The sequence below is a fragment of the Callorhinchus milii genome, unplaced genomic scaffold (genome assembly GCF_018977255.1).
Source record: "Callorhinchus milii isolate IMCB2004 unplaced genomic scaffold, IMCB_Cmil_1.0 Scaffold2, whole genome shotgun sequence".
NCBI classification, from domain to species: domain Eukaryota; kingdom Metazoa; phylum Chordata; class Chondrichthyes; order Chimaeriformes; family Callorhinchidae; genus Callorhinchus; species Callorhinchus milii.
The window spans coordinates 58,845,083-58,872,640 of NW_024704743.1; the positions used below are offsets into that span (position 1 = coordinate 58,845,083).

The 27,558-nt window shown below is 40.2% G+C and overlaps 1 protein-coding gene across 1 annotated transcript in view; it reads left to right on the plus strand.

The window, feature by feature from the left end:
• ica1 (islet cell autoantigen 1) overlaps positions 1 to 27,558 on the plus strand; it is an 88,324-nt gene that overhangs the window by 21,543 nt on the left and 39,223 nt on the right. Inside the window, exons 7-8 of the mRNA XM_042332010.1 lie at positions 11,705 to 11,830; positions 15,166 to 15,264. Coding sequence (XP_042187944.1) covers positions 11,705 to 11,830; positions 15,166 to 15,264 — 225 coding nt within the window. The remainder of the gene's footprint in view (positions 1 to 11,704; positions 11,831 to 15,165; positions 15,265 to 27,558) is intronic.

Consider the following 27,558-nt stretch of genomic DNA (forward strand, 5'->3'; position numbering starts at 1 on the left):
TCCACGCTCCTATGTATGAGGCGAGCGGTTTCTCTTAGCCTGTTTGCTAGGACCAATAAGAAGGTTTGCAGGGAGAGAGGGTTCTGCCCTACACTGACCTGATGTTCAGCAGCCTAGATCATCTCTTTGCCAAGGCCCCTCACAATCTGAATTAAGCAGTTAGTGTTGCATAAGTCTGGTATTGGACCTCTAGAATAGAATTGTCTGGCCTGTCACAAGCTATCCTGTATAGATCATCCTAAAGTCAAATGTCTGTGAAATAGCAGATGAGGAAACTCTGAGGCTCAGGACAACAGATGTTGGAAAGCTTTACCTTGATTCCAAGTTTATAAACTTGTATCCAGGTCTTACTATCCTCCCTGATTAGTATGGTTGATTAGTAGACATTGATAATTGATATCAGCATTAATAAGCAGCTGCTGCTGAAGCTCCATATTTCCAACTAGTGGAACCATCACTTAATGGTCAGGATGTGTGTCTGAGCTGTGGGCAGAAGGATGCTGGCAAGTCAAGGAAGGTGGTATTTCATGATTAGCTGTGCTGCTTTCAATGAAGTTTGTGTGGAGTTCCTGCTGACCATCTGTGCTCGTTTTTTGGGGATCAGCCAGGTGATGATACGTGTGGAAATTCATCACTATGCTTAAGATGATATCATGCTTAAGAGTATCCAAACCAGACCGAGTTCCTTCCATCTCACATACACACAGAAATTGCAATGTATTGGAATGGAATGCGCATGTTGGATGTCCGATGACCATCTAGTTACTGTACTAGAGGGAAGAGATCGCCATGTGTTGAGCTCTTTGATTTGTATTTTTTTCAGAGTATTACACGTTGCCATAGTAGCAAATGAAATAATGAATATACCAATATTATGTTATCCTATATGTCCTTAGACAGAATAATAAATTATTTCATTTAAAATAGGAGGCTGGCTTCTTGAAAGGGATTGCATCATCTTAAAGAAGTTTTTACTTGCATGAGTATTGCAGCTTTTAGGAGGTGCAAAGTTTTGAGAATATTTCTCATAAAAATGGCAGTTTTTCTTCAAGGTCTCCAGAAGTGTGTGTTAGCTAAGCCATGTTTCAGCCAATTTTCAGTCTTCATTCATATTTAGCAATCTCAGATTTTAAAAAAAGGTGCAAAGTTCCAGACTGTAATAAAAGGTATGCAGGAAAACAGTTGACAGTATCTAAACGATTATTGCTGAAAACCCATTTATTACCTTAATAACAAATGCTTCCATCTGATTTTTGATAAAGTTGACAAGTGACTTTTATCTTGTTGTTTGAAAATGTCACTGCATGCATAAATACTGAGTTAATTATCATCAATGAAAGATGAAATTCTCTATAGGTTGTAATATATGCATGCATAATTTTAACAACTGCAAGCGTATTAAATTTAAATTTGTATAGCTTGCCATAAAACATTACAGAAACTGCATAAAGGTACAGCTAACCATGCGCCCTTACTATTCCCAGTGCAATTATAATGACCATGCAGATTGCTTTAATTGAAGCAGTAAAACATAGTGGCATTTGAAGCCTTTATTAGTGATGTGTGTTAATCCTTTTGTTAAGATCACCCTTTTCCAATGCATTTAAAACTGGAGATGTATTCAGATGCTCCAATTTAGGGTCTAAGAATGGAATATTTGCAAATCAAATGCTAGCTTTGGGATTGTGGCCAGTGTTTTTGCCTTCAGCTCTTTTGTGGCAGAGAAAAGGCTGGAAAGAAAAGCGCTTTTCTTTTTTGGGGGGCTTTGCCAGTATCCAGGATTTGAAAGCTTTGTTCCCTCTGATTCTGAAAATGTAATTAGATTCACAGACTGAAAGTTGCAATTAAATTAACACACCTGATTTGCAAATATCCTGTAGTTCAGTGGTTAGAGCACTTGCCTCGCAAGCAAGAGACCTGGGTTTGATTCCCGGCGGGGCGAAATGTTGGGCAAGTTTCCTTACTCCACACGCCTCTGTTTATCTTTCATGTCTTCGAGATGTCTCAAAGCGCTTCACAGAATATATTGTAAAGTGATTTGACTGTATATTTTGTGGGTGAAACGCAGCAGCCAATTGCACACAGCAGTGTCCCACAAACAGTCGTAGATTGAAGTGACCAATTTAGTTTTTTTTTAATGGAATTATTACCCCCGGAAAAGCAATCTGCCAATCGACTAATAACCAGGTTCCTACTTACTGCTACATAAACAAAGCCTTGTGGAGTTAGGAAACTTGCCCAGCATTTCGCCCTGCCGGGAACGAAACCCAGGTCTCTCGCTTGTGAGGCAAGTGCACTAACCAATGAGCTACAGGACTCCATTAATTAGGATTGCTCACTTCAGATAAAAATAGAATCCATTTATATAACTCCTCTCACATCGGAAGGACGGCCTAAGGTGCTTAACAATACTGGTTTGGCTCCTGACCTGGGGGTAATAGGCAGGACTGGTGAGGAGAGGGAAGATGACCAGAAAAACAGTCAAAGAAATGGGTTTTGAACGAGCCGAGGATTTTAGAGATGGAACTGGAGATCCAGTTATTGGAGAGTGAAAATGGCAGAACTCAACCCTAAGTGGAGCGAGCCATTTACCTGTAGAGGGAAGCCACCTGTTTCTAAGTGTGCTCCTAAAGCATTCCTTAAAAACAAGTTTAGGAATGTATTTAGGATTCCCACAAATTTTACCCTGTTATATCTATTATGATATTGGAAAGTGCTTGCCCCAGGAATTCCTTTACGCAGTGGATAATCAACAACTGGAACAGATTGATAGGAAAGTTGGTAGAGGCCTGGTTATTGTACTCATTTAAAAAGCAGCTTGATGCTGTCTTGCAGTGATGGTTGAGTGGTTGTTCTGTAAGGATGAAAATGGATGGGCAAAGAACCTCCTTCATCCAGATTCGTACATGATATTTCCCCTGAAATTTAGAATTCCAACGATGGTTGGCAAACTTATAAATGTTTTTTCACAATACTGAAGGCCTTCAGTAATTCATCGCTTTATCAGTTGTATAACAGGTAACTTTTGTATGGATAATAAGAGGTAAAATGTGTGATCTCGAAGAGCCAAAGGGAGGAAATATAGCAGATTAAAAGGCCAAAGAGGAGGGGCGAGCGAGAGAGTATGGAAAGGTTTTTTTTCTCCATTTTGTTTGAGGTGTCACACAAAAGCCCATTGAGCAAATTTGGGGTTTGGGACAAAGACCACTGGAAGTCATTTGTAGAAGGTTAGTGTGTGAGTGTTATCTCATATCTGTAATTTTGTGGGATATCTTGTTTTATATGTAAAGGAGCTAAGCAAATCCTGCTGATTCTTCACATCAGTAACTTGTGGGATTGCTGTTTGATGGTGATCTGATCTTCTGGTTCTACTATGGAGTGTAATGGTAATGCAGATGCAAGCTCTTGTCTTGCTACCCACACTGACTGGGAGATGACTGGGCCAATAGCAAAGTGCGGCTGCATATTTTCTGCGGCATCCGCCACAAACACCGGCCTCTGCTGCAAACCCTCTATAAATGTAGTTTCTGGCCCGCGGGTCTCCTGGCTGTTGACCTGGCGTCACTGTGGGCACGGCAGCTCCGGACACTTATGCACGGTGGAGCACAAGCGCCAAATGGGCTTCTCTTGGAGCCCACACCGTTGTGTGTGTGTGTGTATGTGTGTGCGCCCGTGTGTGAGACTGTCTGTGTTGTGTGTATGTCTCTATATGCATTTGTGAGTGTGTGTGTGTCTCTCTATCTATGAGTGTGTCTCTTTCTGTGTCTGTGTGTGTGTGTGTGTGGCTCTCTCTGTATTTATGAGTGTGTCTCTCTCTCTGTATCTATGAGTGTCTGTGTGTGTGTGTCTCTCTCTGTGTCTGTGAGTGTGTGTGTCTGTGTGTGAGTGTGTGTCTGAGTGTGTGAGTGTGTGTGTGTGTGTCTGAGTGAGTGTGTGTGTGTGTCTGTGAGTGCGTGTGTGTGTCTGTGAGTGTGTGTGTGTCTATGAGTGAGTGCGTGTCTGTGTGTGTGTGTGTGTGAGTATGTGTGTCTGTGAGTGAGTGTGTGTGTGTGTCTGTGAGTGAGTGTGTTTGTGTCTGTGAGTGAGTGTGTGTGTGTCTGTGAGTGAGTTGTGTCTGTGAGTGAGTGAGTGTGTGTGTGTCTGTGAGTGTGTGTCTGTGAGTGTGTGTGTGTGTCTGTGAGTGTGTGTCTGAGTGTGTGAGTCTGTGAGTGTGTGTATGAGTCTGTGTGTGTGAGTCTGTGTGTGTGTCTCTCTCTGTGAGTCTGTGTGTGTGTCTTTCTCTCTGAGTCTGTGTGTGTGTGTCTCTCTCTGTGAGTCTGTGTGTGTCTCTCTCTCTGAGTCTGTGTGTGCGTGTGTGCGTCTCTCTCTGTGAGTCTGTGTGTGTGTCTCTGTGAGTCGGTGTGTGTGTCTTGTGAGTCTGTGTGTGTCTCTCTGTGAGTCTGTGAAAGGGCAGGCTCGAGGGGCTGAATGGCCTACTCCTGCTCCTAATTCTTGTGTGTGTGTCTCTCTCAGGGTCTGTGTGCAGTGCTGAGCCCTGAGAGCTCCTGTAGCCTCGCTGGTGTGTGTGTGTCCCCATCCCCCCACAAAAAAGAGCAAATGGGCTTCACTCAGAGGCCCCACTCTTGTGATTGTTTGTGTGTCTGTGAGTGTATATTTCTCTCTCTGTCTGTGAGTGTGTGTGTGTCTGAGGGTGTGTGTCTCTCTGTGTCTATATGTGTCTATCTCTCTGGATCGGTGTGCGGTGCTGGATCCTGAGAGCTCCTGTAACCTCGCTGGTGTCCCCCCCCTTCCTCCCTTCCCCCCGCCCAGGCAAACCAGTTTTTGTTAAAGAAGCAATTAGTATTTTTTCTGCAACAATCTAATATGTGTTATTTCCTCATGTTTAGATTTTATCAATAAAATGAAAATATGTAGGTTGGAGGTCAAATATACTTCAATAGCACCAATCAACTCCATGCCATTTTCTGCAAAATTTCTCAAAAAGTTCTCCGCAATTCTCCGCAAAATTGGCAAATCTCCCCACAATTTTTGGCAAATATTTCTGCACATTTCTATTGGCCCAGGAGATTACCCTGGAATTAGTTACCCATCCAGCAAGAGCTCAAACCACTGATTGTAAACTATCCTTAGGGGAGGAAAACGTAAGATGGGTCTTTAGTCAACTTGGTTTCATAGTGACATGCAAGTCAAAAGTAGTCAACTCTCTCTATCAGACTCGATGATCAGTTGCCTGAGCCAGTAGTAATGTTGATTGACCTGGCTAATTAACAGAAACTTAATAGATGTTTTAGCGAGGGATAGATGCGTTATATTTCAGAGAGGGATAGATGTGTTATGAAAGAGAGAATTATTCCCCCTAAGCCTTTAGTAACCCTGAAAGCCATTGCCCTAACTTTATCACTCATCCCTTAGTAGATTTTCATCAAATAGTTTGCCTACAAAACACATCTTCCCTCTTTTGAGTGTGAGACTGCCTCTTGTTCTAATTTATTTCTGTAAAATAGTTCAGATTTCAAATTTAATTGCTACCTATTGCTTGCTCGGTTAATAAGTTTTGCTAGTTCTAAAATGGTCAATAAGAGCAGCTTTGAAATTAAGACTGAATATATGAAATATTCCATAACTGCATGTTAAATTTTAAGAAAAATGGTTTCACAGACCAAGACTAGATGGAATTTCAGGCCTCTGATATTTTATTCATTCCATTTTTGTGCAGCATGGTCTGCATTTGGCATTCATTTATTCATTTATTCTTTCCCTGGCCCAATGTTTAAAAATAAACTTTTTTAAAACCGATGTTCTAAAGGGAAGAAGGGTTGAGTAATAAGTGAAGGTTGAGTGCATTTAATGAATAGATGATACTTCCAAGATCCACTTAATGCAAATTAGATTGACAGTTTATCAAACACTAGTTGGCATGTTTATTTATATTGTTTTCCACTAACAAAAATCCTCAATTTTGCATTTTCTGACGCAATTTTTTAAGGTTACAAAATCTGAAGAATTGTTAAGAATATTGACAAGATTAAGATTTAATGGTGCTTGGCAGCAACTGTATTAATTGAGTGGGTGAACACTTACATAGAAATAGTTTCTATCTGCTGAATGTAGTGGATATCTGGACAAAATTAGCTGTATACTAGCTGGACTATTGGGACTTGTCTGGTGCAGTCATAGTTTTGCATGCAGCAGCTCAATTTAAGGGTATGTCTTTGTAAACATTCTTCGACACTGTCGATCACTCTATCTCTCTCCACTGCCTCTCTGTTCCACCTGCATGGTTCTATCCTATTATAGTTTCACTCCTACCTACCGCAGCATCTCAACTTTCTCATCAAATGGAGTGATTAGCGACATTTGAATAGCTGAGTCCAGATTGGTGAGCCAGGCAATAGCTTTGGTGTAAGTCTGAGATGCTTCCGGCAAATGATTGAAGCGGTCACTGCTTTACAATGTTCAACTGGTGTCCACGGTCACATTGTGCATTATTTCTCATCTTCCAGAGTGTAACAAATGTTCAACAGGGACCACTGTTTCTGTTTAAGTTGCTAGGTTCTTTTTATGGGGTCAGCAATCAGATATTTGTTTGGCACATTTACATTGACCGGGCCTTTGGTCACCTTCCTCCCCCTGGCTTGGCCCCGGGATCCGTTACCATGAAGCGCTCTGAGACGCCGTTCGGCATGGAGAGCTCTATATAAATCCAAGTTGTTGTTGTTATCCCCAAATCTCTCAGTGTACCTCAGGTTTGAATGAGGATGCTTTAAGAGCATTAGCCTGATCCCAAAAAGAAGCTTCTCAAAATCTTTATGAATTGGCACATTCAGGTTTGCCATGGTTGGATTGTACTCACAAGCTGTATGTGTGTCCCTCTGGATTTTGGATGGGGTATATGTGCCAGAGTGGGGAACATTGAACAGGTTTTGATGTTAATGTTGCAGTTGATTCTCACCATGGCATTAAGCTGTGCGTCCAGAGATTTGGTGTGTCAGCTGTTTGCCCAGACTGGAGCACAATGTTCATTGGTCAAGTACACCAGTGCTTGAGTTGCTGTTTGAAGTGTGTACATATCAGTACCCCATGTTGTGCCCCTGAGTTTTCGGACGAGGCTAGTCTTTGCTTTTACCTTTTCGCATGTCTTTTACAGATTAGCTTTAAAAGCCAAGCTTCTATTCAAGATTTTACCCAAGTACTTTGGATATTAATAAATAATAACAACAACTTGCATTTATACAGCGCTCTCAACGACGGGCGACAGCCCATAATATACTCCTTGCATTTTACATCACGTCGTTGTTGTGATGTCTCAAAGCACTTCACACAATATATTGTAAAGTGGATTGACTGTATATTTTGTGGGCAAAACTAAGGGTACAGCATGTGGATAGGGCACAGCATGTGGTTCGGGCTAATTTCTATGGAGTTCTGTAACATAACGGTTAGGACGCTCGCCTCGCAAATAAGGGGACCCGGGTTTGATTCCCGGGCTGGGCAAAACCTTAGGCAAGTTTCCTTATTCCACTCTGTTTATGTAGCAGTAAGTAGGAACCTGGTTGTTAGTCGATTGATGGATCGCTTTCTGGGGGTAATAATTCCTTAAAAAAAATTTTGGTCAATTGATCCACGACTGTTTGTGGGACACTGCTGAGTGGAATTGGCTGCTGCGTTTCGCCCACAAAATATACAGTCAATTCACTTTACAGTATATTCTGTGAAGTGCTTTGAGACGTCTCCATGTCGTGATAAGGCACTGTATCAAATGCTATTATTATTTTGGAACCGTTGACCTCAAAGGGTGACCTTACGTGGTTCCTTGGCAGCTTTGTTCTTTTAGGTGAAAGGCCGTTACCAAGGTGTTGGAGGCGTTGTGATTTTCTGTAAAGTCACTGTGGAAGCAGAAGCAGTAAAATGTTCAGAATCTGAAAACCTCCTGCTTTGTTCGTAAGATCTTTTAATGAAACAAATCCCAAACTATTTGTTTAAAAAAAGGCTCTGTTTTCATCTTCAATGACAGCTTTTTGGCAGTATTAGCAGACTATAATTCTCGCCTCCTGTTAGTAACTGGCATGTTTAAATATGTAAATATCTATCCAAGGCACTTGAGGCAGGCCTATTTTTTTTCGCAGCAGCTGCTGCTGAAATGAAAAAGGAAAACCGAGTAGCCACGCAATAATTCTGTCTCCCCTGCTTATTGGCACGTGGATGGAATCCTAGTATAGTAAAGGGGGAGTCACAGAGTGGGGAAGTCGCCAATTACACTGGAGCAGGGTAAGCCTGAGTTTTAGATGATGCTACGCTGCTTCCCATGTCGGAGATTAAAGAGAAAAACTGCCTGCCTCGTTGTGTTGACATTAACGCTACTTTGTTTGTCGATTTTCCCCTAAACCCTTAGTATGCTAATCCCACAGCCAAAAACAGAGAGTAACAAAGTTGAGATAAATTCACGAACCTTTTGACCCATTTGGAGTCATCCTTCTAGAATATCCAATCTGTGTTCTTCCCATTACAGAGTCCAGCTGTTTTCTAAATGAGGACATTGTCCTGCCCTCAACCGCCCTTATTAATAATCCATTTCACCTACACAATTCCTTTCACCTGCATTTTGTGCATCATATTGTATTTGTTGTTGGTCTTAATCGGGAACTAACTCACAGTCCAAATTTAGATATTCTTTTGTATTGAATATGAGTTGCCCAGGTGTGTGGGATGTAGACCCCCGGCTGATAGTGCTCGATGCCAACATCTATGGAATTGGGTTGTGCATTCAACTGATGGTTAGTGGGATCATGACTTTTACTGCGCAAAACAAAAATGAATAAAACCACTCTTCTGTTAACCAGCAATCTAAGCAAGAAAGTATATTTTCAACCCAGCTTGATGAATGACAGCTTCGAAATGGGACAAATGTGGGGTGGGCAGGGGGGGAGGAGGCAGTCTGCCTGTGACGCATCTAGGTAATTTATGATGACAACTCATATTTGTTTAGCACCCTTCCTACGGGGTAGCATCTCATGGCTACTACATTTATATATATCATTTATATAAATCATTTATATTAATGTTTTTTAAGATTTTTTTTACTTTCCAGTACAAGCCAGATACCATTAATAAAATTTGATGCATAAATTGTATCTTTTTGTTCTTGCATCTTATTGTATTTTTGAATTACTTTTTCTGTAGTATTAAGTAACTTCAGATTTTCATTAATTTTAACTTTTAAGTACTTGGACAAACTAACCTACGAATTGTTTTTATGTGTGTCAAAAATTGCTTTGATGTTTTTATTTGGATTATTATTTTGTGTAATAAGATAAATGCACAACAATGAGAATGCAACAATGTCAATCTTTATATGATGGAGCAATATAGAGCATATGCTCTGGCTCTGCAAAATAAATTAGAAATGGTGCAGCACTCAGAAAAAAGGCACAAAAATGAACTTGTAACCTGCAAATGTCGACAGGAGTAGTATTTAATTGGAATGCCTACCGAAATCGCATTTAACTAGAATATACGTACAGCAAAAGATAATATTTAGTTTGACTTCAGATTAAGTGATAAGATTCCCATACAAAGGGGATTTTGTAAGAGGGAAGAAGGAAACGCCATCCTTTTACAGTGTAAACTGCCAGGCTTTCAGGGTGACTCTTGTTTGCGCATGTAGCATACATTTCTATATGAAGAGGTTCATTGACCTAGGAATGAAAAGACTGTTGTATAAGGCGCACGGAGTAAAGGAAAGACTACTGTTCAATGTAATATGATTGCTGCTACAGTTATAATTAGAGCAGTATCTACTGCCTTGCATGCTAGAATATACTGACCACTGCTTCCCTTATTTTCTTATTTTTCTACACTTTTTTAACAGTCCTATTGCATGGTTGGTTGTCAGTTGTTTTTAAATAAAACATTAGCGAAGATATACAATGGTATATTTATAAATGTTTTTTTTTACTATGTGAAATTTGACTTAGAAGGAAGAATAGTTACATTTGGATGACTGAGATGCTGAAAGTGCGTGTAGACTTCATATGCTATCAATTTCACCATGATTTATGTAGCAGAAATTTGGTCTTTAGACCTATTTTGTTAAATAAACATTCTGACTGAACCACAGAGGTATATACTCAGTGCTAATTATAGATTTTTGGGGGGAGAACGCAGTTTGATTTATGCTTATATTGACATTGTTTTATACAAAAATAAGTTGTTTCACATTTAGAATTTTTTAATCTTTTCCTCAAGCAGCTCAGCAATATGCAGTTTCCTCAAGATCGTCGCTTACTGACCCACACTAAAATCTGTACACCGATCACGCCAGTCCTTGCCAGGCTCCACTGGTTCCCACCACTGAACGCATTGATTTCAAGGTCCTTGCACTTGTCTTCAATTCCCTTTATACCCTGACACCTCTCTACCTCTCCGACCCATTTACTCCCAAACCCACTACCCGTCGCCTCCACTCGACTGGCTCTGGCCTCCTGTTTGTCCCTTGTGGTCTCCGTTACACCATTGATTCAGCCATTACGCCCCAAAACTCTGGAACACTCTCCCTCAATCCCTCCACCTTGCCCCCTCCTTCCCCATTTTCAGGTCACACCTCGACAGTGTTTTCTCTTTGACCTCCCCCTGGCTCGGCCTCATGCTCCACTACTGTCAAGTGCTCTGAGATGCTCCTCTGTGTGAGGGCCCAAGTTTTTCATTGTTGTTGTTTGTTTACAGTAAATGCTGTGCATCTCGAGATGTGCTGAGGCACTATTTTGATGCAATTATTGTTATCCCTCTTCTGTCTTGTGTCCACAGTTTATACTTCTCCCTCAGTTTATACCTCTGTATTTGTCGATATTAAATGACACTTGCCCCCCGTCATCCCAACTCCCTAATCTTTCCAGTTCCCTCTGTATTTAGCCATCCAGCTCCTCTTTGTTTGCAGCTCTTCCAGTTTGGTATTCACAACAAATTTAGGAAACTTGTTTTTATACCCTTTCCACATCTCTCAGATATGAAATAAAAGTTTAGAAAATAATATTTAAAATGATAATGGGAGAGGGGGATTATATGGGAAGACAAAGAGAAATGTTTGAACTTTTACATAATATTGATTCTTATGCTAGTGTAGGGTTAATATTGCAGGATTAAGTGTTGTTACCTGAACATTTCATTTTATAAAAGGAACAAGTTGAGAAGATATGGAATACTTTTTTGTTGCCCATCCCTGTTTTAAGTAGTTGATGGATGACAGTTGCTGAACAACAGACCAATTAGCCTTGTTCAACATTGCACAATTAGAACTTTGTATTTTAAGCATTGCAAAGTATTCTTTTTAAAAAGGTCATAACAACTGGTTGTGTAATAACATTTCTCCTCATCTCCTCTCTGGTTCTTTTGCCAATTGTCTTGAATCTGTGTTCTCTGATTACCGATCGACCCTCCAGTGGAAACAGTTTTTCCTGTTTACTCTGTCAAAACCCCTCATAATTTTGAACATGTCTCTTAAATCTGCCCTTAGCCTTCTCTACCTTAAGGAGAACAATCCCAGCTTCTCTAGTCTCTCCTCATAACTGAAGTCGACATTGACTTTGAACAATTTGGCCTTGTTTTGTGATGGATTATGTGTGAGACAAAACACTTTTTAAAATTGTTTTTGTAGTTTTATTGAATGGATTCTATCCTATTAATGTATTTGGTTTCTGTATAATTGAAGGTGCAAGGTCAAGTTCGTCATGCAAAAACTCACTTTGACAAACTGAAGAATGATGTGTGCCAAAAGGTGGATCTACTTGGAGCAAGTCGTTGCAATCTTCTCTCCCACATTTTAGCAACATATCAGGTAAAAAAATGAACTTTTATAGAATCTAATGCTGTTAATTTAAATTAGAAATTATTTTACAACTTTATTAACTTAATCCTGCACCCACCAAGATATTTATAAAATAAAACATACGATTGGAAATCTGACAGGGCTCTTAAGTAGTTAATGAGCTTCCCATAAATGCAGAATAAAAATGTACTTCTGTTAGCAATCCACACTCTTTGGAACCAATATTATATTTATGTTGCATTTGTATGTTTACTTAAACCTTTAACAGTGCAATAAGACAGTGCTCTGCTAGGCTTATGGGGCTGCCAAAGATTGTTCTTTCATCATGTAGTATATTTTGGCTTTTTTTACTATAACAATTTTAAGGCTGAAGACTGTTTTAAGGTTGTTTGGAAACTGGTCATTGAAGCTGCTATGTCAATGAATGGACAATTTTTTTTAGAACTTGCACTAACATACAAGAAGAAGAATAAAGAATAGTAAAGGTGGGATGAAACTAATTCATCGTATATCTAGAGGTTTCTTGCTTTAAAATGTTAATTAAGGCGCAAACCACTATCTGTTGCCATGCAAGATTAGATAAAACAAAATGGATGATGAATCACTTTACAATCACCTACCACCAAAATAAAATGATAGGGATAGAATTTAATTTGGCTTTCTCTTTGGGGAATTATCATCGGCCTGACATTTGTATTTTTTAATAGCTAACTATTACACTGGAAGTTAATTAGCAGTTCACTGTTACAATGAAAGTTAAATTGCAGATCACTGTTACGATGAAAGCTAATGATTCTGTATTTCACAAATGTTGTTCAGGTCCTATTTAATGTTGATATTCAAAAATAATTTTTTTGTTCAAGAACAAATTTGCAACTCTGCAAATTCAGTGCATGTTTTCCTAGTTTCTGGATTATGCAGGGAATAGTAGTTTTAATCTATTGTAAAGTAGAAATAATGTACCCATGCCATTAATCCACGCACCAATTACCCACAAGGCTGTTTAACTGCAGAGGCTTCCTGGGTGGAAGTTTCATGTGGGACGAAGAGATACCAGAAAAAGTACTGTTGAGCTAATTTGCAAAGTTGCTGACTTGGAGCCAACATTGTACGAATCTAAACAAACTTCCACAACTTTGCATATATGCATTAGTAATGTCTTTTTCCAGTCAAGGAAAGTAAACCTTTAGAATATTTGCAATATACAATAGATGTTGTAAAGATGAAGGAAAAAAGAAAGTTCGAGAGATGGCTAGATTTACACATTGTGTTTTTCCTTCTGAGTATCTCTGTTTCTTTCTGTCAGAGTAAAAGAGAAAGAATGAGTCAGAAGAAAGAGTCTGAGAGAAAAAGCTTAAAACAGATGAGGAACTATAGCTCCTGATTGAACTTTTTTGTTTGTTAACACAGTAGACAATTTGTATTTAAGTGCTCCAAGACGCTACCGTGCGTGAAGGGTGTTATATATAAATGCAAATTGTATTTTGCGTGATGTCCAATTATCCACACTGTTTGATCAACTGCTGATTTCAATTAGAGCTGATAATCAGTGCTCTACTGTATATAACTTCATATAACTTCATTTTTGGTAGAGATTGGTTTAAATTTAGTGTCCAATTATGTTTAAAATTTTCTCTCCATCATGTCTCGGCTCCTAGTCTAGTCTTCTCTGGCTGGGTACAGTTCAACGAGTACCTGTTGCCCTCAAGTGGCAATTCGATAAGTGTGAGTTTTGTCAGTGAGAGCAGAGAGTCAGTCAGTGAGTCAGTTTTTGTCAAGACTCCCCACCTGACTGCCACATACCTGCACAACCAGTAGAGGGATGAGGAGCAAGAATCCAGCCTGCTTTTCCCTTCCCAAACCCTCAGAAGGCCAGAACCAATTTAGTACTACCATGCAGCCCAACCTGAAACGAGGCAGCTCAGCATGGACCAAGGTTCAAAGCAGCGAGTCGCTGGTCCACAAACTGAAGCTGTACCCACTAAATCATCAGGGCTGCTCTATGTAAGCCCCATCTTATTTCCTTACCAGATTAATTTTTAACTGAACGAATTAAATGTCTTTATTGTTAGAGGTTCCCCACTTTTCAGCGAGTCTATGATGGGAATAAAAATAAAAAACAAAAATAAACATGAGAGGGCTTACTTGCCTTATTTCTGTTTTTTGACGCTATACCCATTAAAGCCTTATTATCTGGGGATAAATAGCCAAACACTGACCATTGGCAGTTAGATTAAAACAGAACAAAGAAAACTCTGGTTCTTATCTGTGTTGTTAACATTTGCAGATGACATCAAACTGGGAATCATGGTGAACAATGAAGGGGATAGGCTATAAAAAGACCAATGAGGTTTTCGGCTTTATAACCAGACTGGTAGAATATAAAAGTGATGTTGAATTTATACAAAACTATGGTTGAACCAGATTTAGACTGTATTGTCCAATTCTGCTCTCCAAACTATAAGAAGAATATAGCAGTGATGGAAAGAGTACAGTATAGGTTTGATAGGTTTCTACTATGAGGTTAGATTGAATAGGTTTGGCCTTTTTTCACTGGAGAAGAGACATTTAAGGGGGTAACCTAATAGCAGTGTTTAAAAGGGTTTTGATAAGATTAACATAAATAGGCTGTTTCCATTGGTTGGGAAGTCCGTAACGAGGGTACACTAGTATAAGATAGCGACCAGGGGGTCTAGAAGAGAATTTAGGAGGAACTACTTCATGCCAAGGGTAGTGAGATTGTGGAGCTTGCTGTCTGAAATGGTGGTTGAATTAGTTAGTATATATGCATTCAACAGGAAGCTAGACCTTCACTTGAGGGAGAGGGAATAGAAAGGTGTGAGAGGGAGTAAGGAATGGGTGAAGATTGGTGTGGAATATAAACACCAGCACGGACTGGTTGGGCCGAGTGGCCTCTCTCTGTGCTATATGGTCTTTGTAAATCTTCCTAATCTAGGACCTGTATTTCAGGACCCTTCAGAACCTGTCCGCTCAGCAGGCTCCAGCCTGCTCCTTGTCCCCCGCTCAGCCCGCCCCACCATCGGAGGTCGGGCCTTCGGGCTTCTCCGCCCCCACCCTCTGGAACTCCATCCCACATTCCCTTTCAACCTCACTCACTCCCTTGCCTCATTCAAGGCCCGCCTCAAGATCCTCCTCTTCGACCGTGCCTTCGGCCACCCTCCTACCCTCTTTGTCCTCCACCCTCCCTGACCACCCACCCGCTGCTCAGGTCCCAATCCCTAAATGTTCAGAGCCTTGGGATGTCCTCCTGATGTGAAAGGCACTTTACAAATGTAATTTTGTATTGTATTACAATGCTTGTTTTCTTCTGATTTAATTTACAGACGACACTGCTCCATTTCTGGGAAAAAACATCCCACACAATGGCAGCTATCCATGAAAGTTTCAAAGGCTACCAGCCGTATGAATTCGCTATGTTGAAGGTAAAATCTTATCTGTATTTTCCATTGCAATGTATCAGTTGCAATTGGTGCGAGATTGTTCAAATACTACAGTTGTTGAGGACTTGCATGTGCAGTTTTCCAATTCAAGAATTGTATTGCATTAAAGCGTATGCATTATGGTGCATTAGAAATGTTTAATGGGAAAGATACACAAATTTAATACATGAACCAGTGAGGTTCGGAATGAGTTCCTGGTACTTCTATGCACTCAGCGAGGGCTCAAACCTGTACTTATCGAAAGCCTAATCACGTAGTGACCTGAGGCTCAGGTGGCTCCAAGGTGGCGTGGCCGGTAATGGAATATTGGAAACAAGTTGATCCTCTGAGGGCAAAGAGCTTTATTGCATTTGATAAAGCACCTTATGTTGTCAAGTCAGTTCAAAACATTTCACAAGATTTACTGCAAAGTGTAGTGACTGGTTTGTTTGCTCTGGTTATACAATTGTCTTTTAGTACCATGCTCAAGATGGACTAACAGGAAGACTATAGCAGGAAAAATAGGCTCCTTTGATTTGAGTTGTTGCAGGTGAACTTGGAAAGCTCAGATGGATGACTTCAACATGAGGCCCTTTGCCAAAAGAATAAATTGTGTTCTTTGAGCTCATAGTCTAAACAGATACTCTGGTGAAGTGCTGGGGGAGTGCTGTGTCCATGTATGTCTCCAGCAGTGGGGCTAAGCGTTTGCCAACAAATTACATTTTCTACTTAGTAATGCTGTTTGTGATCAATATTCACTGCTCTTCACTGCTCTTATTGTTCAGTAATTGAAAAGACTTTGTAGCATTTTATCAATATGTACACCAATGAAACCAGCCATGATTACTGCACTCTATTTTCAAGTGAGGCAATAGTCTACAGGGAATAGTAATAATAATTCTTGTATTTGATATTGTACCTTATCACATCACCAGAACATGTCAAAGTGCTTCATGGGATTTTGCTGCAATGACTATATATTTGTAGGTATACATAGCCCAAATTTTCACACAGCAATGTCCTACAAAAAACGCAAAATGAATAACACAATTTTATTTGAGAAATTCTTGCCCAGGATATTGGGGAAAAACTCCCTTTTCTTTTTGAAGAGTATCACTGTGTCTTTAATATTCACCTGAACCGACAGACAAGTTTGACGTTGTATCAAATGTCTAATAATCAAATGGTGACTTGAGGCTGAGGTGGCTCCAAGGTGAGAGTGTCTCTGGCATTGCAGCATTTCGCCAACACTGCATTAGACTGTCAGCCTAGACAATGAGCTCGAAATCCCAGCTTGAGGCATAAACTTCAGAGGTAAGAGTGCTACCGACTGAGCCAGGCTAATATCTGATGAGTAACAATGAGTAATGCTGTTACATAAACGGTCTAGCAAACTGTCATTTGGAAACAATTTGTCATATTGTTGTTTCTGCACGTCATGCATTGCTGTCAACAATAACTTTCAGCACAGTGTAATGCAGGTACAACAACAACAACTTGCATTTATATACTCTTCACGCAGGGGAGAGGAGTGGAGTGTGAACAGGTTGAAGAGGTAGGGAGGTGCCAGGATATGAAGTGATTTATTTGTAGGTGAGTGTGAAGATCTTGAATTGATCCCTCCTATCTCTCTGACCTGATGACTCCCTACCAACCTGCCTGCTCCGGCCGGCTCCATGTCTCGTGCCCGACCCACTCTGGGCTTTCAGCCTCTCTGCCCCCACGCTCTGGAACTCCATCCCACGGTCCCTTCACCTCGCTTCCTCCATTGCCTCCTTCAAGGCCGGTCTCAAGACCCTTCTCTTTAACTGTGCCTTTGGTCGCCCTCTCAACTCTCTGCCTTATCCTCACCCCTACACCACCCCTCCCCCATGCTCGGGCCCCGACACCTGACTGTTCAGCGCTTTGGGACTTCCTCCCAACGTGAAAGACGCTCTATAAATGCAAAGCCATAAAGCCATGATCCATTATGTGACAGAGAGGCAGTGGAGCCTGGCAAGGACTGGGATGATGATTTGAATTAGTTGGACTGTGAATGGTGGAGTTAGAGAGACTGTCGAGGATTTCATTGGAGAAATTGAGGTGGGAGTTGACCAAAGTCTGGATGTTCAACTGCATATCCCAACCTGAAAGATTTTCTCCAACCCCAATCCACCTCAGAGCAGAGGTTTCACAAATCAACACTAGGTACATGTGTTCTCTGCACAAGGCTTTAGGTTCCAAAATCCTTTTTTCAGCATTGACCAGCATTTCAGCTTAGCCTGTGCTCTCATCATTTATGCTGCAATCCACTCAAATGCATCTTTAACCACTTTGAAAATTGTGGCAGGCTGTTCAAGTCACAGTTACTGCACCATCAACCTACTCAATGGCCCTATAATATGTGGTGATTGATTGATAGACTCATGTTGGGGACAGGTGTGTGTGTGTGCCACGTTGGGACGTCCTCCCGACGTGAAAGGTGCTCTATAAATGTAATTTTTGGCATTTCCAAGTAGATATTTTCTTGCTTGCATATTCAAGTAGAAACCACAATGTAAGACTATTAAAGCTAAGAAAATTAAATCAGCTCACTGCTCCTGCTACTTTTATAGGAAAAATGCACCAAAAAAGTGAGACTTAAGAAATCATTTTGTTCATCTTATGTTGGAATTCATTGGCAGACATTACTGCTCCATTTCATTTTATTCCGAGCCACACATTGCATGATGATTCTGCTGCTGTGATTACACCAATGTGTATAATCATGTTAACTTTCCCTGTGGTTTAGGGTGGAAAACCAAAGATCAGAATATAATAATAATCCTTGCATTTGATATAGTGCCTTATCATGTCTTTGAGATGTCTCAGAGCACTTCACAGAATATAGAATAAAGGGTAGTGACTATATATTTTGTGGGTGAAATGCGGCAGCCATATGTGCACAGCAGTGTCCCGTAAACAGTCGTGGATTGAGTGGCCAAATTATTATTATTTTTTTGAAGGGAATATTACACCCGGAAAGCGATCCGCCAATCGACTAACAAGTGGGTTCCTACTTACTGCTAGATAAACAGACGCGTATAGAGTAAGGAAACTTGCCCACATCTTAGTGTTTTTTTTCATCATCTCATCGTATGGTCATTGTTGTGTGAATGTTTCACCCATGATTCTAGGGACGGTCGCGTCATTTTTAGCATTAAGGAAATGACACCACCTTGCTTTATGTGAAATTGGTTGATTGCATTTAGACAATTAATTATATTTAGAAAGCAACAAAGGTTATTTTATAATATTTCAGCATTGACCAGTATTTCAGATGAGCCTGTACAACACTGACAGGATTCAAGACTTCTGTAAATAATTTCAGAGGATTATTATTGCTTTTCATTGGCTGTTAAACTTTAATACTAGCTTGAGGTTTATTTCTTCATGGATTTTCAATTTCCTGGTTTGTTCACTGATTTATCTCATGCCTATTTGCAAAATTAGCTCCCATTTTTCTCCCCTTCCATGCTCTGGTCCTCCTTTCTCACTCCTCCTATTGTGTATATATGCACATATAATGGGATAGATCACATGCTTATGGTTATCAGATCATAAATATGGCTATTTTAGAATTAAAGAACAAGTATGTTTAGTCCACAAGTACGATACAGAATCATAAGTTTTGTGGTACAAGCATTGCTCAAGCTGCTGTTAACAATTCACTATTGGTGGTCAGCATCACTTCATAAGGAAACTAATAGCAACTGTGTAAACTGTTTAAGCCTTTATATTACATTAAAGAAATTAGACATGTTATATAGAATTATACAAACTTACAGGACCGAAATAAGCCATTCAACCCAACTAGTCAGTGCCAGTATTTATACACCACATGAGCCTCCACCTACCCTAATTCCCTTCTCCCTAATGTCATCATTTGTGGAGTCCTGTAGCTCAGTGATTAGAGCACTCGCTTTGCAAGTGAGAGACCTGAGTTCAATTCCAGGCAGAGGGCGAAACCTTGGGCAAGTTTCCTTACGCCACACGCCTAATAATCCCTCCAAAAACCAAAAAAAAAATAATAAATTGGTCATTTTCAATCTACGACTGTTTGTGGGACATTGCTGTGCACAATTGGCTGCCGCGTTCGCCCACAAATATACAGTCAATTCACTTTACAATGTGTTTTGTGAAGCGCTTTGGTACGTCCTCCCGACGTGAAAAGCGCTATATCAAATGCAAGGATTATTATTATTATCATTTGAGTTTTATCTCGAGACGTACCTCTTTGACTGCATCTTCGGCATCTTTCTCCTCCCACTCAGCTCCCACTCTCAGGCCGGATGTCCAGCACTTTGGGACGTCCTCTCGACATGAAAGACGCTATATAAATGTAAACTTGGTGTATGCATATTTCACAACTTTGTATCTGTGTGCTTGGTTTGCAAGTTGGTAAAGACAAAATAGTAAAGTGTCCAATGAAGTTCAAAATGAAAATTGGAGGGGAGGGAGCGAAGAAGTGTCTCAGACTTGGTAAGGTTTACCCCTTAGTGTGAAAAATTACAAAACTGATTATCTGTATTGTGTCTCTCGCCTGCTGTGAAAATCTGCTGTGCCACTTTCACAGTAAAAAAAATTGTAAACCATGCTGGTAAAATTGTCTTCTGTTGTGTGTAGCTCTCTGCTCTCAGTAATCTGGGGCAGCAGCATATTGGAGCAATAGCATTCCAAGAAAATGAATACAGCAGTTATGTTTTAGAAATAAGTGGACGAAAACATCTGATTTTAAGTAAGGAAATTATTCCTGCCATTAAACGTCAATCTCAGTGACCTACTTTCATGAAACACTTCTATGACAGTTTCATGGACTTTTGCTCATTGGTCTGGTAAGACTTGGCGAGCTGCCTTGGTCTGCTAAAATTCCGGCAGCAGCACCCACTTTAAAATCAAATCCCTCCTCAGATCAATTTGTTCAGATTTCCGAAACTAAATATTAATTTCTCCCTTCCACTCTTTCTAAGATAATATTCCTAACTGCAGGGGATATTGATACATAACTGAGCCCTAAGCTCCTGCTCTAAATATGCAAGATGGGTCCATGGTTTCGATATGCCCTCCGCACGTTTTTGCACTATCTTGTTCATAGGGCATGGCTGAGATTTTCCGTACAGGGAATTGAGTCATTGTTTGAGCTTATTGGGGCTCTTTCTCACACACCCACGAGACAGATGAGAGTATTCCTGACCGTGCCTTCATAACTATCATGTATGAGATTTATGTCAGCCACTAGTTTGTTTTGGTATTTTGAGAATGATTACATAAACCTTAAAAGTGGACCATTGTATCTTGACTGAAGAAGAGAATAACCTTTCTAGTCTAGAAGAATGTAACCTACCAGGAATTTTTGTTTGCAATCCATCAGTATATATGAAGAACTCTGAATGCGTTTTGGAATCTGAATCAATCTGACTTGGGTTAGTTTTGAATATTGAAGATGCAATGCTGGCACAATTAGCAGCACTCCTTCCTGAGTCTGAAAGTTATGTGTAGTTTCTCTCCCAAGTTCATGTAGTTTAGGGTGATACTCCAATACAGTGCTAAGGGTGTGCTGTATTATTGGAGGTGACGTCCTTCGATTGAGACACTAAACCGTAGTCCCATCTGTCTTTCAGATGGATGTTAAAGTTCCCTTGGCACTGCTCGAAAAGAGTTTCTCCTGGTGTTTTAGCTAGGCTAACATTCCCCCAGATAATTGGCTGCCCGTTTTAAGAAAAACTGCAATACACATACACTGCAAATGCATTTTGCCTTTTCTTTTAGATTGTTGTGCACATATTTTCACTGTGTTGATATTAAAAAATGGCATTGAAATATGTGATTGATCGCCAGTGTTTGTCAGGCATAGAAATGAGCATTTTGTAAAAATAAAATGAATATTTGCTTGTCTAATAGCTTCACATGAAAACAGTAAAATTGGTTCCGGTGTAGTATGTTACAGTAGCTGCCGCATATATGCATGCCATCCATCCACATGTTAGATTTTATGTGAAAATAAAAACTGGTTGTGCATATGCGAGTGAAGTTATGTTTGATTTATTTTTATGGTGTAACTATGAATCAGCAATGATACGGTGCAGGATGAGAGTGAGAGAAAATCACACTTAGGGTTAGTGAAGTACTGTGGAAGCAGCATAACGCCTGATGCAAAAAATTTTCAGTGAGTAAGGAGCCAATTTGTATTGGCCCATTGTCCACACTATCCATTGTCCACACTATCTCCGTATCACGTAATGGATCTGCAAAACTCACAATTAGTACAGATAAATTGTCCTTACCAAAGTTGTACAGTAATTATCATTAGGCTTTGACAAGAAAAGTTAAGAACACGTCTAATCCTCTCAAGTCTGTCTTGTATCATTGGGGATCTGACTGCTCTTGCCAAATATATGGCTTCAGAGACAGTTCAGTCCTGGGGTAGCGTCCTTTCCTCCCTCCTTCCCCTCCCAATAGCCTTCATTTTAGCACTTTTGTAAGGGTGACTGGATCCACTGGGATTTAAACACATAATCTTTTGGTCTGTCATATAGTACTTGCTAATTAAGCTACCCAGGCTGTGTAGTTTTACATTAGAAATGACTACTTTCCTGTTGTTGCAGTAAGCATGATTCACTTATAGTTAGAGGCGAGTTGGAATGCATGCCCCTTTTCAATCACTTTTTTTGGCCTTCAGATTTAAAGCATCATAATTAGGAAATTGCTCTGGGGAAAAAGTATGAACACTATCTTCTTTGCCATCCAGCCTTTTCTGATCACAGCTGAGTGCTCTGTTCAATTTAGATGGTGCATAATTATCTATCTCTATTAGATATAGGTAGAGAAATTGTTGCTTGGAAAAATTCAATTTTTTTTAAAGAAAACTCTTTATAAAAGAAGTTATTATCTGATTTTTTAAAAAAAGTACATTACTGGTTGGATTAATTTTCCAACTAGATCAACATAGACAAAAGCAGAGATAATATTGGTCCATTCATTCTGCTAAGTAAAATCAGTAAGCTGCTGCAAGCTGATGACTTGTCTGTCCAGAGTAGTCTTTTTAAAGGTAATTTCAACTTTCATAACAACCAAAATGTTGCTGCTCTTGCAGCTTGAGGTGTAATGCATTGTAGTAACTAGCATAGAAAAAGCTTATCAATTTAGAATAAAGCATATAGTGTGTGGGCAAAGAATTAATCAATAACTATTCTCAGAAGATGGAATAGCAATTGAAGCAGACCCTTGACAGATATATTAAAACTACTGGTCATGAAATCATTATTCCATGTCTGCAAACGTGTCCAGACGATATGAATAAGACCGTATGGTGCCAGTGAATTTATTTTCCCTTTTTCCCAATATTTCTTTCCTGTATAAAAGTTGTTTCTAAATTTCTATGGTGTGGGGGCATTTGAGGGATGAATATTTTAAAGGGGCACCAGCCGGGCTAGGATCTCATTTTGCTAGCTTTTAAAAACGAGTTATGCAGTGACCTGTTTGGTGCAGATGTCATCGGCTTTTTGTGATTTCATCACTGTGGAAAACTTGTTTGATTTAAAAATGTTAAACTAGGAGTAAACGTATTTATGAAAAAAACGGAAGATCATACGATGTTTGCAGCACAGAACAAGACCATTCATCCCATTGTGTCACTGCTGGTACTAGCTACCCAGCTGAAGCCATCTGGAGTTCTTTTTTCTGAATAAATTGAACAACTTATGTTTCTAATTTTGCATGTAAAACATTAACGTACTTCTTAAAGCTTTATCTCCTTCAAGATCTTCCAAGATCTTTAAAATATCTTAAGATTACACAATCCAATTGAATTCATATGCAGAGGAAAATGTAGGAGACAAAATATGTTTTTGTACTTTTTAGGTTCCATCAAAGTCGCTGGAATGAAGCAGATCAAGCTGAAGCCTGTGCCTAATTATCATTTGTAAGGCAAAGAATTAGGACAATATCTGGTAGTTATTGGCGGGTGTATATAGTAGGGCTGTCAGCCTATGACAATTTAGATGTAGTTCAAACTTGTTGTCTATTGTCAAACCATTAGACAGGTGATTATTTAAGAAATATTTTGTGGGGAGGGGGTGGATTCATTGTTTTTCTTGAAAAAAGGTAAGACTGGTCTATTTTAATTGATTTATATCAAAATTTTGCGCAAACATCTGAGTAAATACCCACAAGCACTTTAAAATATATTTGCTTTCTTGCAATGTGGGATTTTAAGTGCGAACTTAAAGCTTGCTGCTGAGCTTTTGTTTAGACAGTCTCTGTGGTCTGTGTTGTATGCCATTGTCGGGTAATCTGATTCATTCTTATAATGGCGACTGTGTTAATAAATAATCAACAATCATTGCATTAGATAGAAAGCCTTTTACATCAGGAGGACATCTGCAAATTCTTCATAGGATTTACTATATAGTAAATGCGTATTTGTTGGTGAATGTGCAACCAATTTGAGCACAGCAATGTCCCACAAAGAGCTATAAAGTGAATAACTTATTTAATCTGGAGGAAATGCTGGTCAGAATACCAAGATAAACTCCCTTCTTTTATCGAATAATGCAATGGGATCTTTAACGTCCACCTGAACAGACAATCAGTACCTCAGTTTAGCAAGTCATCCAAAGGATGACACCTCTGACAATGCATCTTTCCACCATACATTGTAATATCAGCCTAGACCGTGTGAGCATTTCCAACTATATGCTGTGTGTGTATGGAAGGGATGTGTGTGTGTGTATAGAGAGGGGTAGTGCAGAGAGGGGTGAAAAGGTTGTGTATCGTGTCTCCAAAGCCTCCCCCACCCTCTAGAATTCCACCCCAGAGCCCCTCCACATAACTCCCTCCCTTGCCTCCTTCAAGGCCTGTCTCAAGTCCTTTCTCCTTGACCGTGTCTTCAGTCATTTACCTTTGCCCCCCATCAAAAGTGGTTTCAACCCCCAGCTTGGTTGCAGACCCTTGAATGTCCAGTACCTTGGGTCGTCCTCCCGATGCAAAAGGCACTGTGTAAATGCAATTTGTTGTTGTCGCTCTAATTATACATTTTCCTTTCTCCTCACTCCCTCCTTGTGCTTTTACAAATTCTTGCTTGTTTTCCCCTTTTATTTTCTCACTTATTTTGTCTTCCTGATTTGTTTCATTTAACCGATTTTCAGAAGTCTCTCCTCATTCTTCCCATTATGCCATAGTTTTTTCTTTTGGCCCAAATTGCTGTCCAGTTGTATCTTGCATCAATCCAGCTGTGCAATTGTTTGGGACGTTTGATTCCCATCCCTTCTCTGCTCCTGTTCCAAATTCTGTCTTCTGATTACATCTAGGCATGTCCAAATCACTCTTGTACTGTGTCCCATTTAGCGCTCCGGGATGCTATCCCATTGAAGGGCGCTATATAAATGCGAGTTATTATTATATTCAACGTGATTCTAAACTCTCTTCAAATTGTTGTCACAAACTCAAAAATATCAGTCATGCAACCTGTGTACTGAGTGAATTAATCCAAATACTTTTATCTGACCTCTTTCAGTACAGTATGTCAATTAAGGCCTCAGCTAGAATGCTGCGTTCAGTTCTGGACACCATATTTTAGGAAGGATGTCAAGGCATTGGAGAGGGTGCAAAGGAGATTTACCAGGATGGTACCAGGAATGAGAGACTTGAGTTATCAGGAGAGGCTAGAGAAGCTAGGATTAATCTCCTTGGAGCAGAGAAGGTTAAGAGGAGACTTAATAGAAGTTTTCAAAATTATGAGGAGATTCGATAGGGTGAACAAGGAAAAACTATTTACACTGGCGGGTGGGTCGGTAACACAAGGACACCAATTTAAAATAGTTGTTAAAAGAAACAGAGGGGAGGTGAGAAGGCATTTTTTTACACAGCGAGTTGTTCGGATCTGGAATGCATTGCTTGAAAGGGTGGTGGAAGCCGATTCAATAACAGCTTTTAAGAGAGAAGCAGATAATTATTTGGGGAGGATAAGTTTGCAGGGCTATGGGGAGGGAGCGGGGGAGTGGGATTGAATTGAATAGCCTTTTCAAAGAGCTGGCACAGACACGATGGACCGAATAGCTTCCTTCTGTATAATTCTATGATTCTATGATTTAATGCTTGCAGTGAAGAAATGCCGAATATCTATTGGAAAGGTTTCACACTAATGCATAGTTTTTCAGCAGAGATGTTTGTTAACAAATGTACTCTTTAGAAAAATCCTGGGAAGATATTTTTTAGGTAAATGTTGTACAGAAGCGAATAGATTGGTAATATTTTCTTTGCAAAATTTACAAAATATGTGGAGGGGGGTGGAACAAATGCACAATGGAGTGATCGGATGTGGGTTATTCGCATTTATCTTTGTTGTGGCAACAATCTCAAATGTGTCATGGTACAGGAGATGTTAGGGAGAGATCAGATTCCTTCTAGGCCAAAGAAGGAAAAAGGAAATGACTGGTTTGCAGAGCAAGAGTATTGGCAGAATCCTGGGTAACCAATTGAGCAGATAGGTAATGTTTGGCGTTAAGGAAATGTAAGAATGCCAACTGTTTGGGATGGTTTCATGATATACCAAACTTCAGATCGGCTTTCAGTATGGTTTGAAATTGTACTCTGTCGTTTTCAATAGATCCATAGAGAAGCACAACACAGCAGTAGGCCATTTGGTCCTTTTTTCATGTATGTTTGCTCCAACAAGAAGCCATCTATTTTAATCCTAATTCCCTGTTCTAATACCCATCTATTTTCTATTAGACCACTCTGAAACCCACAGGGATGCTCTCTATTGGTGAACTCACTCGAGTGGGTGAGGCAGGGGATTAGCTCTGCAGGAGCTGTTTCTTGATTCCATGCTGTTTGTATTCTCTTGGAGAAAGGGGCATTTTAACAAGATAACACGTTATATTAAAACCTCATCATAATGTACTTCATTATAACTTGGGTTTGCTTCTTACCTGATTTGGTGTGGGCCTTGATGTATCCTTACTAAAACAAAAAAAATCCCAAGTGTGTATAGAATGCCATCTAGCTAGCTTCAAATATCAGCTGGCCTGTTTTTCATGCACTGAAAATCCCTGACTTTCGGGTTGCTGGGTTTCTGAGGCTCTACTGTATGTAGCCAACTGCCAAATATAAGGGAGAAATCACATTCAAAAAGAACTGAATACGACTTCTCTGATGGTGTAAGCCACTGTCTATGAAACTGAGTTGTATAGAGTTGCAGTGTTCCAGATTTGAGTTGCAGCCTGCTGTATTGCTGACCCAATCAGTGGAGTAGCGGATGCTCCAGAGTTAGTCTCATTGCTAATTTGGAAGGACTCACATTGTAGAATCAGTCACTGTCTGAATAGTGATTAACAGTGTGCAAGGTTGCATGCTATAATAATCCTTACGGTTGATATATCACCTTTCACACGCGAGAGGAGAATGTCTCAAAGCACTTCACAAGATCTACTGTAAAGGCTTTGAATGTATTTTTTTTAGGGAAATGCAGCAGTTAGTTTGTGCACAGCAGAGTACCACATCAGGCATGACTGCTTGATCTGTATGGTGCTCGCGGCACCTCAAGGAGCCTTGCAGAACCTCAATGTCTTGTTTAATCCCCAGCTATTCTTCAGATATCCTGCTCTCACTAACACTCCTTTCCCTCACCACTTGAAACATCACCCACCACTGCCTCTTCCTTTCCGGGCTGCTGTGACCTTCATCCATTCCTTAATCGCCTTCAGGCTGGATTTATCCAGGCACCCTGCTCACTACTCTCCATAGCTCCTCTCTGCACACGGTTCAGATCATTTCAGACTCTGCAGCTGGTGTCTTCTCCTGCAAGCTCATCCTCATTCAGCTCCACTGACTCCTCATCTCCCTGCAGATCAAATAGAAAATTCTCATCCTCTTTCAGCTATCTCCAAGGCCTCGCTCCACCCCACCTCCATGATCTCCTATGACCCAGCTGCCCTGGTTCTTCCCTCCGCTTATCTAACACCAGCCTGCTTCATGTCTTTCACCATTCTGTCTTCAGGCACACTTCTACATCTAACATGTCATCCCTTCACCTCGCCCCCTCCCACTCCACCTTCAAGACTCACCTTAAGACCTAATTCTTCAACAGTGTTTTCAGCTACCTTTTCCCTTCCCCTCCTCAACTACACCGCCTCCCTTTTCCCCACCCCCAGTGTCAGTCTAGCTCAGTTGGTAGCACTCTTGAGTCAGAAGGTTGTAGGTTCAAGCCCCATATCGGGACTTCAAATCACATAGTCTAAGGTGACTCTCCAGTGCGATATTGGGGTGTGCTCCATTGTT